This window comes from Tricharina praecox, assembly GCF_024521635.1.
Source record: "Tricharina praecox strain CBS 144465 chromosome Unknown BZA05scaffold_4, whole genome shotgun sequence".
Lineage (NCBI taxonomy): Eukaryota > Fungi > Ascomycota > Pezizomycetes > Pezizales > Pyronemataceae > Tricharina > Tricharina praecox.
In genome coordinates this window covers 1516337-1531744 of record NW_026250406.1, presented here as the reverse complement: position 1 = coordinate 1531744, position 15408 = coordinate 1516337, and the positions used below count along the sequence as shown (strand labels likewise).

The 15408-nt window shown below is 54.2% G+C and overlaps 4 protein-coding genes across 4 annotated transcripts; 2 read left to right on the top strand and 2 right to left on the bottom strand.

Annotated features, from left to right (window-relative positions):
• Window positions 1-2682: 2682 nt before the first annotated feature.
• BZA05DRAFT_416241 (uncharacterized protein) lies at window positions 2683-3890 on the top strand (the record flags this gene model as incomplete). The annotated part of the gene is made up of 7 exons (XM_051485380.1): window positions 2683-2757; window positions 2828-2850; window positions 3032-3054; window positions 3231-3253; window positions 3304-3448; window positions 3538-3697; window positions 3746-3890. The coding sequence occupies 7 exons, from the start codon at window positions 2683-2685 to the stop codon at window positions 3888-3890; spliced, it is 594 nt and encodes a 197-aa protein (XP_051342714.1).
• Window positions 3891-8776: 4886 nt separating this feature from the next.
• On the top strand, window positions 8777-9846 carry BZA05DRAFT_332624 (uncharacterized protein; the record flags this gene model as incomplete). The annotated part of the gene is made up of 2 exons (XM_051480657.1): window positions 8777-9080; window positions 9134-9846. The coding sequence occupies 2 exons, from the start codon at window positions 8777-8779 to the stop codon at window positions 9844-9846; spliced, it is 1017 nt and encodes a 338-aa protein (XP_051342713.1).
• A 2494-nt stretch (window positions 9847-12340) lies between these two features.
• On the bottom strand, window positions 12341-13008 carry BZA05DRAFT_204444 (uncharacterized protein). The gene has a single exon (XM_051479536.1). The coding sequence runs from the start codon at window positions 12926-12928 to the stop codon at window positions 12491-12493; it is 438 nt and encodes a 145-aa protein (XP_051342712.1). The 5' UTR covers window positions 12929-13008; the 3' UTR covers window positions 12341-12490.
• On the bottom strand, window positions 13007-13438 carry BZA05DRAFT_442261 (uncharacterized protein; the record flags this gene model as incomplete). Its single annotated transcript, XM_051486737.1, has 1 exon — window positions 13007-13438. One exon carries the CDS (start codon window positions 13436-13438, stop codon window positions 13007-13009), a length of 432 nt encoding a protein of 143 aa, XP_051342711.1.
• Between the last annotated feature and the right edge of the window lie 1970 nt (window positions 13439-15408).

Sequence of the window (15408 nt, the reverse complement as noted above, 5' to 3'; positions counted from 1 at the left end):
CTCCCCTCCCACCCCAGTTGTTCCCATTTCGAACTACTGGAGAGTCTACATCGTTGGAAGAGTATGTCAAAAGCGATCAAACATGGAGTGTATTATTTAGCTTCGTAGCATGTCAAATGAAGAATAATTATTCTAAGAAAGACAGCGTGAACACAGACTAGCACAACGCTCCCGAGGGGCTCCATAGTGACAATTGGGCCCTTCACCCAACCTTCGCACCCTGGTGCGAAGCCCGACCCACTGTGCCATTGGGGTCAATCGGACGCAGCTTCTACATGTCAGCAAAGCTCTCGCATGGGTGTATGGGTGCCGGAACGAACCTCCATGTTGTCCGAAGACATCTGCCCTTCTCTTATGACCTCTCGGGTCGAGCTTCATCGTCATGTGGCCGCGAGCATTACGGTATCGCAAGATACCGTGCATTAGGGACTGCGCAAATGCCCCGGAACTCACCGGCTGGATGTTCTCGGCTTCCGACTCGGACTCGGAGGCGCTTTCTTTTCCTTGGAAGAAATCGGACCAGGATTGAAGTTCTTCTCCATCCAGCGCTGACGAAGGGTGGTGGCCATCTCCAGGGTATCGTCATCGAAGTTAGCTCTTGTAGTAAGAAGATGCAGGGTCGACAAGATTCCGATCTTGTCGACCCATTCGAGTGCGTCTTCTTCGAATTTGATATATGCCAAGCGGTCCAGACCCTGCTTAAGCATCCGAAGATCCTCCATCGTCAGAGAATCGGCGCCCTGCTCGCTGAGCTTCTTATCGCAATTCTGGAAATTGCGTCTCCAGTACAGTAACCGGAAATTTTTGGGCTGGTCTTTCTTCAGTCTCGCAGCTTCTTCGAAAGTCATCCTCTATCCCCTGAATGGTCGGTCCAGGACCACCCAGCCTCCACGTGACGCGACGTCGGTCTCATCTCAGCCCTATGAGTGGAGAATGTTAGTATGAATGAGAATAGTAGGGCGAGAGCTTGACGAACCCCCTCGCGCATAGCTGTCACCCTCCCCCCTTAGGGAGAACATAAGTTCTCCCTTGAAGGTGGGGTTTTGCCTAGCCTTCACGGGGGGGTGTCCTGGGGGGAAGACCTGCTTCCGACCTATCAGTGGAGAATGTTAGTATGAACGAGAAGAGTAGGGGGAGGGATTGACGAACCCTCGCTGACACAGAAAATACCCTCCTCCCCGAGGAAGAACACAAGTTCTTTCCCTTGAAGGGGGGCAGTTGCCCAGCCTTCGTGGGGGGTGGGGAGGTTGCCTGGGGCGGAAGACCTGCTTCCGGCCTATGAGTGGAGACTGTTAGTATGGATTGCAGTAGTAGGGTGAAAGGGTGGCGTACCCGCTAAGAGGTTCTGGATGGACAACCTGTATCCGAGATGCTCTTGATGTTGCTTCGAAAACTCCTTCGAGTCTGTGAGTTGAGGCGGTTGGTATGGATGGGAGTAAAAAGGGAAGAGGGTGACAAACCAGTGAGCAGCTCGCGCATGCACGGTAGGTGTGCTTCATCATGAATGAGGTTGAAGAAAGGAAAAACGTATCTGTATGAAGATCTCGGAAGGTTGTGATGTTGTTAGGTGAAGAGGATGAAAGATGAAAGATGAAAGTAAAAAGAAGGAAGAGGGGGAAGGGAGGGAGGTATTTATAAGAATTGGGGGCAGCAGATTTGGCCGAAATCCTTGGCATGCGCACACTTACAGTTGTGCTTTTACGCTACTAGCGGCGGCCAATTTTCTCTCATAGAATTGTCCCTGTGATCGAGGGCAAATATCATAGTGGTGTCGAGGGAGACTGAGAGTTAGCGCGAGTGTGACGCCTGCGAGCAAAACAAACATGCACAAGCATGCATAAACGAGCAAAACAAACATGCACAAGCACGCACAAACAAGCGAATGCGTCCAGCAGCAAAGATTTGGCCGACATGCTTGGAAGACACACTATCGTGAATTTCCGCTGATTCGCATGTGGGCGACTGGGTGGTCGCGATCGCACGCGTACAGCTGCGTCTCGTCGAGGATATCTGGTTCCTGCTACCTCCCGGAGGCTACGGGAATGTCGGCGTACGCAGCCACGACGCCACTTCGCAGGGCTCGATTATCGCATCCTGGGTACATACGTAGCGGCTTCGATTCTAGTACATCTTTTTTGCGCAGAAATGTGTACGATTATATTCTATGCGTGCACCCAGCGAGCGATGGCCGCAAAGGGCGCTGCAAACGGCTCACGCAGCTGGGAAGGAGTTGTGTGATGTGGATACATCTGGCTCTCGGCCCTCCTAGAGTCAATATTGTACGTAGACTCTACAGCGTCGGGAGTCGCGAGCTGTGACCGTTGCCTCTGCACCGTCTGGAAACGTACTTAATTCTGGAAAATCCTCACTATGTCCGAAAAACCGTGCGAGTCGGGGGAATCGAATATGGCATCGTACGCACGAGTCTACATATGCGTGCTTTTGCATGATTCTCAGGGTGTGCACGGCGGGTGGTCCTGCTTGGAGAGGAGAGGACGAGGAAGAGTGGCTTGCTGTACTACGTCTACGGATAGCTACCTCGAGACTGATACCGACGCCTTGCTACCTATGCACGTGATGCCCTCCTGTATTGTAATATATTGCCCGACTGTAACGTTTGGTATGCCCCAGGCGGTTGATCTGACTCTCTACACCTTCAACCGTTTGAGCGGCGCCTACAGAATGACGAGCTTTGCTGGAAACTTCGCATGTTTGCTCGTGTTTGTTTCGCTCCCATGCCTCACACTCGCGCTAACTGTCAGTCTCACTCGACACCACTTTGAAGTTTGCTTGCGATCACCCGGCGAATACTATGTGAGAAAATTAGCAGCCGCTAGCGGAAACACAATTGTGAGTGTGCGCGTGCCAAGTATTTCGGCTAAATTTCCTCCAGGATTTTCTATAACAGCCCCCCTCCCTTCCTTCTTTTCCTGCCTTCTTCTTTACTTATCTCTCTCTTCACGACAATCTTCTCACTTCCTCCTCCTTTTATACCATCTCTCTCCTTCACCCCAACATAACACTCCCACAGGGGATATCGCATCCATCCGGCATGTAAGTCAACATCACTTCCTGTATCCCGTACTCATCGCTGAACGAATCTAGGACAGCAGCGGACGCGCTGCTAATCGACTGTTTGCCCGGAGCCCTGGCCCCCACCACCTCGGCGGCTCTGCCCCCTGTGCCCTAGCGCCTCGGTGCCCCCGCGGCCGTGCACAACACTCCCACAGGGGATTTACCACCCATCCGGCATGTAAGTCGACATCCTTTCTCTCACCTGTGCTCATCACTGACCGAACCTAGAACAGCAGGCAACAGGGAGCAAACAGACTGTGTGTCCGGGGCTATCGCGCTAGCAAGGGCCGCAAGAAGCGTGGTGCGGAGATCACCGATGCATACTTCGTCCTGTACCACCTCGGCGGCTCTGCCGCCCGGCCCCAGCGCCCCGGTGGGCATCGCGGCCCCAGTTGATGTTATGGACGCGATGAATTCGCCAAAACTCCTTTTGTCTTTTTCATTACATCGTTCGATGCCGAGCTACGACTCGGATAACCGAGTGGGATGGGCGACCCGTGGAGCTTCGGATCCGGAATAACTTCCGGAGTTCGACTCCTTCAGGTCGCCCGACTCCTTCAGGTCGCCCGCGCCCTGGCGCCCGGCGCCCCGGCGCCCCCGCGGGCAACATCCCTCCAACTAGGTACCCAAGTCAACGACAAAAACATTCATTACCTGCACCTATACCCAGAATGCCGATCAAGAGAAAGTTCAACGACGACGTTCCTACCGGCGGAAACGAGGCTGGCGACTCTCACCCGAACGACGCCATGGATCTCGACTATGAAGCGGCCAACACCCCGCACAACGCCGCCTACACCGCGTCGGATCATTAGGCACATTGCTTTGGTTTCTTTTTTCTGTGTATCGTTTGTTTTCACTGTGTATCGTTTCGTTTTACTGTGTATCAATACTACTTGTATTTTCTCATTATTTCCTTACATTGATTTATGTAGTTTCTTTCCAGGTACCTAGTCTGCCTGATACGTAAGATCAAGTGAAGCGTCAGTCGGTGTGTGTGTCGAACAGTAATAGGTGGTGGATTGGTAGTAGAGTAAGTCGTAAAGTGAGCGTTTGCTTCCCGCTTCGGCTCGGGTTAACGGCGACGACTAGTTGAGAATATGCTACTCTCAATGATGTGCCGTCCCCGTCATCGCGGCGCACGATAAGCGGTGGTTACACAAAGAACAGCACCATTCCTGCGCTTCGAATGGGAGGTTGCGAAGAATTTATGATGTCGTTGACGATAACTCCATGTGAATAATGAGCTGAACGCGAGATTCTCACCCGCCGTTTAGCCGCTCGTTTTTGACCATAGTATCGGAGGTAAAGTACCAGCAGTCATGGTGGGTCGCCCGTCGCCGCTAGCCCGCACCCCGACTATCAGGGAAAACAAATTCACCGATCTAGTTAGGTCGCATGCAATCAATGATTAAACAAAAAAAAATCACCATGAACGTAGCCGGCTGCGTGTATACAGCTTGCGATGTTCGGCGGGTCAAGTAAGTTGGGAGAGCGTGAACGGACCCACGCTACGGCGGTCGCAAGTGGACAAATAGCCAAACATGTGCGTTGTGCATTTGACATTTTACATTTGACATTTTGCTACGCGCCGTCTTGCAACGCACCGTTTTGCAACATAGCGCTGGTCGCCCCACCCCACACCACAACAGAGCGACCACCGAGACAAAAAGAGGGAGGAAAATAGAGAGCAAAAGACAGAGAAAAAGAGAGCTGAAAAGAGAGCTGAAACGAGAGCTGAGAAAGAGAGCGAAAATTGCGGGAGAACGGTGGGTGTCAGTGAAGAGCGGAGTTTGGTGGGGTGGAGATGGGTTAGGGTTTAGATGTCGCAGAGACTATGCGACATACGGTAAAGCAATGTCATCACCACCATCACCTCCACAGCTTCCTCCGCCACTGGAAGGAGCCCAGAAGTAGTTGATATCATCAAATTTGAGACTCCGAGTGATATCTGATAATACAGGTTGCAGGCTCCTACTCGGAGGGGCCAGCCCGATCCCTAACAGGAGACAACGCTCGCCCTGCCTCCCCGCTACCCGCTCCCAGAGCTCGTCCGCTCCCAGAAAGCGTCCGCCTCCTGAGTATCGGCTGCTGGCTCCTCTGCTGCCAGCTTCGCCCATTCGTCTGCCTTTTCGTTGCCAGGGACATCCTTGTGAGCGGGGCACCACCGTATGTCAATCAGCATGTCCGGTCTATTCTTCCGGAGGAAGAGATCTAGCGGTGTTAGCAGTACTAGCGGTGTGGGTGGTGATGGTGGTGGTGACGGTGATGCTTCGCAAACAAAAACGTACGGTTAATGGTGGAGATGGCACCGTTTTATCCATTCGGCCTACCTAGTTTCTGTGACACCTAAACCCTAACCCATCTTCACCCCACCAAACTCCGCTCCTCGCCAACACCTACCGTTCTCTCGCAATTTTCGCTCTTTTTTTCCGCTCTCTTTTCCGCTCTATTTTTCTCTCCCCTAAGCTTTCTCTTTTTCTTTCTCTTCTCCTCTCTCTTTTGCTATCTCTTTTTCTCTCTCTTTTTGTCTTGGTGGCCGCTCTGTTGTGGTGTGGGGTGGGGCGACCAGCGCTGTGTCGCAAAACGGTGCGTTGCAAAATGTCAAATGCAAAATGTCAAATGCACAATGCACATGTTTGGCTATTTGTCCACTTTCGACCGCCGTACACGCCACCATATCACCTGAGAACAACGTCAGCTGGGGTGGGTGAACGTTCGTTGGAACGCTTTTGGGCGAAACATCACATGCAGAAATCAGTTTGATTTTAGTGTTATTTATTGCTAGCATGTGGCCTACCTGAACAATAGTAGTATCTACACCCCGTCCGCTCCCAGACCTCTTCCCCAGCCTCGCCCTTGACTGGCCCGTTCCCAACACTCTTGCCCTGCCTGGCCCTTGACTCGCCCGTTCCCACAACTATTCCCTAGCCACGCCCTCCTTGACTAGCTGTTCGAACATCTCTTCCGCGGCCTCGCCTGGCGCCCTCGACTCTTCCTCGGTCTAGCCTCCGCTCCCTGGACTCTTCCGTGGCCCTGCCGTGCTCCCTAGCCGCCTCGCCGCGTTCGCCCTTGACTAAGACACCATGAAGAGTAGGAGTTTCTGGATGGTTGACCACTCCAACGAGAGGACACGCAGGATCGAGAGGTAACGCAGGCACATAGGTGTCTCCAATCACACACGAAATAGCCAGGGCATTGGTCGTTCGTATCTGGAAATGACTGGGCATTGTTCGTTCATATCTGGAAATGACTAGGCATTCACTCTGTGCAATAGCCCCAGGACGTTTCCAGCGTTACTAGAGTCAGGACCGCCTACACGCCCGCAACGGATCTTTTTATTCCCCTGATGTCCGTCGGGTTACACAAAGCTGATTTTGCAGAAACATTCTTAGAACAGTAAGTAGAAGCAACTCATTAATATAGACTCCTTCTATTGCACCAAATCCTCCTCACAGAGCGCAGCCGACATTTTCTCAATTGTTATAACATCCTCCTTCGTAGCTTAGATTCATCTTATTTGTACGTACGACGTATCTTCCTTCGTAGCTGCGACGCATCAACTTCATTAGCTATGATTCAGTCTTTTTCGTACTGGCGGTGTATCGTTATTCGTACCTGCGACATATCCTCCATCATAGCTACAATCATCCCATTTCTTTGCCGGCTTTCCCAGCACCTCAAGCACAATATCTTCCACCGGCCCAGGCAGCAAAAATAATCGCACAGCGAGATCAAAGATCCGCGCTGCGCGGACCACATGTTGTGGCCCCCCACACATCGCCGGGAGAATGCAACGTCCACGCCATGCAGGCCAGGTCCGTTGATCTCCCCTCGTACACCGACACGGTGCTGGCGTCTCGACCGTGCTGACATGGAAAGGTTACGAGAGGTCTTCGCTGCGCTTCCAGAACCAACCCAGGAACGAGTGCTTACTCTCTCTGGTCAGCTCCCGGGAGACCGGCTTCGACCGGTATACCGAGTGGGATGTACTACCCGTGGAGCACTTCGGATCCGGATTCACTTCCGGATCTCGACTCCTTCAGGTTGCCCGTGCCCTGGCGCCCCGACGCCCCGCGAGCAACATTCCTACAGCTACCCAAGTCAACGACCAAAACATCCGCAACTTAGCACCTCATCCCCAGAATGCCGATCAAGAGAAAGTTCGACCGTCGGAAACGACGCTCGCGACTTTCATCCGAACGACGCCATGGATCTCGACCATGAAGCGGCCAACACCCCGCACAACGCCACCTACACCGCATCAGCTCATTAACATTGTTTTGGTTTTTTTCTTTCTGTGTATCGTTTCTTTTTACTGTGGATCGTTTCTTTTTACTGTGTATTCAAATTACTTGCATTTTCTTATTACTTCGTTAAATTGATAAATTTCCTTCCTCCTACCTAGTCTGCGTGATGTTTTGGATCAAGTGAAGCGTCATTCGGTATCGAACAGTGCCGGGTGGTGAATTGGCAGTCGAGTGAGTTGTAATGTGAGCGTTCGCCTCCCACTTCGCCTCGGGTTGACCGCGACGGCTGGTTGAGAATGTGGTACTCTCAGTGATGTCCCCTTCCCGTCGTTGCGTGACAGAATAAGTGGTGGTTATGACAAAACAGGACGATTCCAGCGCTTCGCATGCGAGGTTTCGGAGAGTTTATGACGAACTCTGTCTGTATAGCTTGATCGTATTAATGTGCTATTAACACCCCGCTGTTTATCCTATCGTTCATGACAACAATATCATAGGCAGAGTCGCGACAGTCATGGTGGAGCACTCATCCCCGCGCGCCATCAGCCCGACCCGCTTTCGCCGTAAGGCTGCATGCGGCGGTGATGCGACGGGAAATAGATACATTGCTGAACCGAGCCCGCTACCGAGACCGTAGACATGAACCATGCAGAGCCCTTGTATTGCCATGGTCGGTATAACTGACTACACTGACCGCACACCCGCAGCCTTCGTCTATGAATTGACATGTGGCGCTTCTGGCGAGGGGCGGAGATCACCCGCGAGACGTTTCATAGCCGCCCACGTGCTCACCTGAGATCGAACGCTGGAGTAGCTTCGGCGGCCTCGATGGTCTCGGTGGTCTCGGTGGTCTCGGTGGTCTCGGTGGTCTCAGCGCAGTGATCCCCGTCCCCACCCATGCTCTCGTAGCAATCACTGCACTCGTGCTGTGTCACTTCGGATCGGGTTCTCGGCGGGTTCTCCAAGTTACAGACGTGTAGAATTGGAGGATGACAGCATGATCCGCAAATTCCTGTCCCTTGTCAACTTAAGATGCGCACCCGGCAAGTGAGCGCGCCCAGTCTTTCCGCTAGTTACCGTCGGGTGAAACAAGTTATTATGAAGGTAGGCGACATGCATATCTCGGTGCCGACATCATGAGATTACCAGGACTGTGAGACGATCGCTGTTACTAGTGAGCTGATGCACCAGCGGAGCGGAGAGGAGCAACTAATCTACGAAGAAGAAATCAATCGTCCGGAGCTCGGAGAATGGAGAGATTGGTCGATTTATTGGGCGAGGTATTTAAGCATATTCTGACCGTCGATATGAGGGGGGGATATTGCTCGACATTCGCTCTCTACGCTCTGCTGGACCGGACCACACTCTCTTATCGCGCGATACTTCGGTTACTTTACACTCATTCATTTTTCCTTCATTCTCTCATTCATTCACTCACTCGCTCCTTCGAAATGACCATCCTTCGCACCATCATCACATCGCTCCCGTTACTCGCCGGCGTGAACGGGCACCTCTCGATGTGGAGCACATCCATGTTCGGGCTGGACCCCACCAACATCAACAGCGACAACGCCTCGCAGCCGCTTCAGGACTACACCTTCAACCAGTGGTGGTGGCACGGCGCGCTCGACCTACCGCCCGCAGACGGCGAAGTCTTCGAGCTGAAGCCCAACTCCACTGTCGACGTGATGATCTCCTCGAACAAGGGCCACACACCGCTCGGACACGGCTGGTACGACGAGAACCCTCGCGAAGGTACCTCCCTCCCTTCCTCCCGCACCCTCTCCCCTGCTAACCCACCCCCGCAGCACCGAACCCATGGACCAACACCAACGGCTGGGGCAACATGCACGCGCCTTCCCGCCTTGATGTCGCGGGGTCCGCACTCGCAATCGCGTACAAATCCACTTCCCACACTGTCATGCCGGCGGACTTCGTCGTCTTCTCGGTAAAGTACGACTCTCCGGCGCGCCAGCTAGAAACCTTCGCCGTCCCCGACCTCCCCGCGTGCCCCAACAACCGCTGCATGTGCGCCTGGTTCTGGATTCACGCCAGCGCAGGCGGGACGGACCAGATGTACATGACGCCCTTCGTGTGCAATGTTACCGGCGCGACGAATACAAGGAAGCTGGGGAGGCCGGCGGCACCGTGGAAGTGTGAGAATAATGCGACGGAGGGATGTATGACTGGCGCAAAACAGCCGATGTATTGGATGAATAGGGAGGGGATGAATATGTTCGAGCCCGGCCATTATGCGCCAACGTATGCTGAGCCGTTGTATGGATTCGCCGATGGCGCGCAGACGGATATTTGGGAGGATGGGAGGAACGCTACGCAGGCGGAGGAGGTAGAGAAGGCGGATGATTTCCAGGTCCCGGCGGTGCCGGCGTCTACTTTGGTAACGTTTAGGACTGCGGTTTCTACGGTCGCTCGGACTGCCACCACCACTCCTACTGTGGCTTCGTGCAATGCGCGGGGTTCCCAGCAGTACGCTCGTCGCAAGGGCAGGACATTCTTCTGATCGTACCAGCAGCACGGTGGGTGGATGACCGGGAGTATAATTAACGGGGAGAGAAGTAGTACATAGAAATGTAAACGTGATGTACATTGTACAGAGCGATTTTGCTGCTGGAATTTTCCCACGCGCGAAACCTGCGAAACCCGCGAAAACAGCTGGTCCTGCGAAACCCGTGAAAATAGCTGGTACAGGCTGCAGCTTGCAGACAGTCGGCACACCCGGATACGGAAATTTTGACCATCATGGTCATCCCACGCAACGCACCCATGGATATAGACGGAAGCACCGGAGGCTGCGGGTGGATGAGCAGGACTGCGCACAGCGGTGCTCGAGGACCATGAACCATCACCCAACCACTGCAGACATAATGACACACCGCCTGACATCCCCAGCCAGCTGCACCTCCGGTGATGCCTACAGGATACCTATATATCCCTCCAACTCCAGCAGCCCGGTAACACCCACTCTATGATACGAACTGCATACCCCAGATAGCCGGCAGGGATCGCTATCTACCATGCGTTGTCTAGGTGAAACGTGCTATGGGAGAATACCCGTATTCAAGGTAGAGTACTTGATTTCCGGGATCTTGGGAGTCAGTCGTAGGACTACGGGCCGAAGACGGGTGGCGAATGCCGGAACGTATGTGATGGGAGCTAAGGCCGGTCGCAGAGTGACCCGGCCCCAGAGAGGTTCGGTATCGACTCTTGGTTCTTGATCGATCGACTCGTTGGACTTGGTGGACTCTTGGTGGACTCTTGGTGGATGCGACAGGTCACGCGACGGCCGACCACCCAGGATTGAATGCGGATCTGTAAGGACTGGAAGGACTGGAAGAACCGGTAGAACCGGAGGTCCTGAGTGCGAGTCGGTGATGCTCGCACGTCGGATAGGTGAGTCAAGGCGGATAAATGAAGGCGGAGATGCGAAAATGACTGTACTTGTATTGTGGCTACGATATTTTCGTCGGCAGCACCTGAGTTAGTGTGATGACTAGAGTGCGAGGCTGCGAACCCGTGGTGATCGTCGACATGCTAGTTACAGCGATTGATCTCTTGTTTGCCTTATCGTTTTTGATCAGTAGTGAGAGATGGGGGCGGCTACGACTCAGCGGTGATAACTATCAATGGCAGCAATGGTGATTTCGAAGTATATACTTTGTTCAAAGGCCGGCCGCGGGTGGGCGGTCTGTGAAGGTTCCGTGTGCGGATCGAATCATCGTCCTGTACGTCTTGTCATTAGGGGTGTCGCGGCGGTTCTGATAATCCGATTGCACTCAGCTCTTGGCTGGGTCTGTACGAAGAATGGAGGATGGTGTTGCATCGTGGATTAATAGGCAAGCACTCGGAGTTTCCTCGTCGGGTGCCAAAAAAAAGTGAAGAGCTGCGCTTTTTTTTTCCAGCTGGATACATGTATGCACTATCTGCGAAGCTCCAGCTGCAATTTGACGTATTGTACCCCCTTATCGTGTGTCTGGCCAGGTTATTTCTCCTCTCATCGTGCCGCACTGGCGACGGTTGGATAAGAACCGGTGATGGGTCCCGGCTCGTAGGCGGAGCATGCACACCCGACCTGGTATGTACATGAAAGAGGAATTATCTCCACGATGCAGCAGGACAGAGCTCCAGCTAATTTAACATATTCCACAGACCCGCCGTGTCCGACCAGATTTTTCACCCTCTTATCGCCGCACCAGTGACTGTTGGGTGAGAACCGGTGATGGGTCCCGCTCCCGCGCAGAGCATGCACTCCCGAGTCCCGAACTCGTGTGTACATGAAAGACGAATCATGAACACTTTCCAGAAGGGTGGTTGACTTAACAGTGTATCGCAGCGGCTCAATAGTAACTACGAAGATACCCTCAACTGAGAAATCAAGTCGTCAACGACTCCACACGACGTAGTTGTGGATGCAGCCGGCGCATGCAGTTCTGACTCCTGAGCTCGTATAGGGAATGTTCGCTGCGAAGCAGCACGCCGCACAGGTGACAGCCAAGGAAACAAGGCATGGTGCGTCCGACAGTCCGTGCGACGTTGCGTGCACACCAGAGTCAAGCGAAGCCTGGAAGGTGGGCATTCCTATCCTCGGCCCTTCCGGGAGCCGGGGCTGGCAGCTTTCATCGTCATGTGCTCGTGTGCGCGATGCGAGGATTCCCCGCTAGGACCTGGAGGTTGTCGTTCTCCCCCGCGACTCTATGAGCTTGCTTCTCGATCCTCGATTCTCAACTCTCGCTTCTTGAGGTCTGACGATTGCCGATGGTCGTGGTGGTCGTTGTGGCTATGCTCAGTGCTCACGAGTGACGAGTCACGATCAGAATACGAGCAGAGGACCATGTGTACTACGTAGCACTCCACAGCGCGACCAATGATGGCAGCCGGCACCTCCGGTCTTAGATCAGGTCGCGCAACTCTCGTGATTCTCCTCAACCACTCGGAGAGCCGGAGTTACCGTATCGTGGGCAGTGTTATGGATTATATTTATCACAGCTCCGACCAGTGTCCACACCCGGTTCGTATTCTACCTCTGTCTACGTCGTACAGCACCGTGTGACGATGCGCACCCCTGGTCCCCAGGCCTGCCATCGCACTGTCAGTGTCAAGCAGTCGCCTCCCGCGTGCTCCCGGGCCTGTCGACACCCGTACCAGCTCTACCGAGGCCGAGTTGCAGCAGCGAACCTTATTTCACGATGAGAGCCAATATGTTCAAAACCATCAAAACCATCAAAACCATCAAAACCATCAAAACCATCAAAACCATCAAAACCATCAAAACCATCAAAACCATCAAAACCATCAAAACCATCAAAACCATCAAAACCATCAAAACCATCAAAACCATCAAAACCATCAAAACCATCAAAACCATCAAAACCACCACAGCTCCGAGGCGATAATGCCAAGCATTCTTGATTGCTACTCGTACTCATACTGTCGTACATACACCAATGACCAATGACCATATCCCGGTAACCCCACAGTTCCGACCACATCCGCAGCACAATCCAATCACCGCAGACTTCCCCAGACTTCCAGTACAGTGGATACCGAGGGACATCGACGTCGACATCACCCCTGAAAAAGCGCATTAAAAAAAACAAATCGAAGAAAAATACCCCCCCGCCCAGCCGTGACCCCGCATCCTCGCCGCGTCTACCATCTCCCACCTACACTACCGCTGGCTCCTCCAGGGGCGGACACTCCTGCGCAGGCGGGCCCTTAACACCACACATCTCCGCACACCTCTGATTAATCCCATTCTGGCAATAGCAGCTCTGTGGCCAGATGAGAACACACGCCTGTCCGCCCTGACACTCTGCAAAACAATCTTTCGGTGGTGTTGTGGGCGGAGGCGCAGGCTTGACTCTGCAGTTCTCCGGCGTCGGCGCCGGCTTCTGCTTGCACTGCTTTGCGCACCGTGCGATCGCCGCGTTCCAGCAGAGGCAGGATTCGGGGAATGAGGCCAGGCAGGAGACCGCGGCGGCGCAGCCCGACGTGCACTCGTTCGGGAGGATCGTGCCTCGAGGTCGGGCTGAGGGTGCGCCGAGGGTGAGTGCTACGGCGGAGATGAGGAGGAGGAGTGTGTGGAGGGATTGCATCGTGTGTGGTGGTGGGTGCGTGGTGGGGTGAGGAGGAGTGCGTGGTAGTGCGTGGTGGGGATGGGGAGGTGTGCGGTATGCGTTGGTGAGGGTGAGGGTGGAGGAGGTGGAAGGTATCCGCCTCTTCGTCTGCGAGCTGCGGTGGGTACATATACCCCTCTGCCGGCTCCCAAGCTATTCCAGCACAATACCAACGCGTATTCCGTGCGGTCAAGTGGCAGCATCAAATCCAACACGAGGCTGGTACTCTATATTGCCTGCTCCACTCGCCTCTGCATTGTCCGCCAACTACCGGCCCGCGGGACGGCTCGCTGGCTCGCTGGCTGGGTATATGCAAGGCTTAGTACATATGCGCTCACGTCGCACGGGGCGCATGGGCGGAATCGCCCACACGAGCTCGGCGCCGCATGCAGCCGGATACGGCGGTGTCGCCGCTGCAGAAGGAAGGGGGCACCCCAGCCCGGCGTAACTAATGACCAGATGCGATGTGCCCATGAATAGCATCTGTAAGGAACGGCTCAGTTGGAGGTTCTGTTGCTCAGAGAAACAGCCCGAATCGCGAGTGAAAGACTGCGACTTCTGCAAGAGTGGCAACGATATCTTGACTCACCTAAATCTTGGCCGTATTCTTCGCCACAACCCAGCGTGAGCTTCCGCCGGTAACCCGCTATTGCACCGCGCTCCTTGTTACCGTAAGCAAGCAGGTATCCCGACCGACCGACGCTTGGCATCGACTCTCAATTACACTTCGGCACTTGAGTGGGGTCGATGTCTCTCTGATCCGGGCCCCCCTTGCATCCCCTGGAACATCAGACTCTGGTCTCTCAATGCGATTCGGTAGTCGGTACGACAGGCCACGGCCCAGCTTCGGTGGCTTCGGGGGTCTCGCGAGAAGCGGGGAGACGCTAGTAATAGTTGGAACTTGGCTGGAGTCTGGAAAGCCAAGCTTTGTGATGCGGAAGTGGGTTGGCAGCTTGGCATGGCGGGGATAGGGTTGCGGTCGCCGGTGATGCGTACCGGCAGCGCGGCGTGCCTGCTGCCGGTGAAGAACGACATAGATATCGAAGTAGTGGCTGGCGCTGTAATCGGTAGTTCTATGTCGTCGCTGGGGCTTTCGTCAATGGACGATCTCTCTCTCTGTCTCTGCCAGCGGATGTGTCGTACCCTTGCCTTGCCTCGCCTGGCCTCGCCTCCCTCGCCTCGTACTTCGCGGAAATTAGTGCCAAGGCGTGCCACGAACAACACGTGACGTCACGACTCACCACAGCGCTGACCTATTTACGGAGAGACACCCTTCCTCACACCAACATAGAGAAACAATCGCCATCGCCATCGCCATCTCGTGCCATAGAGGCGGATAGAGGCGGATCATGTCTCCGGCCCGTCGGGTCGCGGGTGCGACTGTCCGTCTACACAGTTCGAATTGGCCCCCCAGTGAGGTGATCACAGGACTCGCTTATCTAGAGTACGTGCACTACTAGTAGGTATCTCGGTGACAGCGAAGCCCAAAATCCAATCCGCTCTCTTCCGACATACTCCCGGCTGCGTCAGGAATCAGGATCAGCCTGAATTGTTGCGCCACGTTGAATCTCCCGCGCACGATTGATTTTCGGGAGTCGGGAAATATTCCGCACCTCCGCACCGGATACGGCAGGCTTCTGGACGGTTGCAAAATAGTTGTGGAGAGGAGACGGTCTAGATAGCGATGAGAGTGGCTTCGCGGCTACGGTCGTCGGTTGTTTGCACGTGCATACGGACTGCTGACGTCATCACCTGGTCGGTGGCTGGATGCAACCACATTCATCGCGCGCACTCGCTGCCATTTTTCAACTCTCTCGAAGAAATGAATCGCACGTCCTAAGTCGGGATCGCCACACTACTTACTTTGGCCGTGACTGGGGTTACAGGTACCTCGATGCCGCTGTGATTTTTGGCTTCGAGTGAGTTAATCGTTTACCTCACTGTTTGTC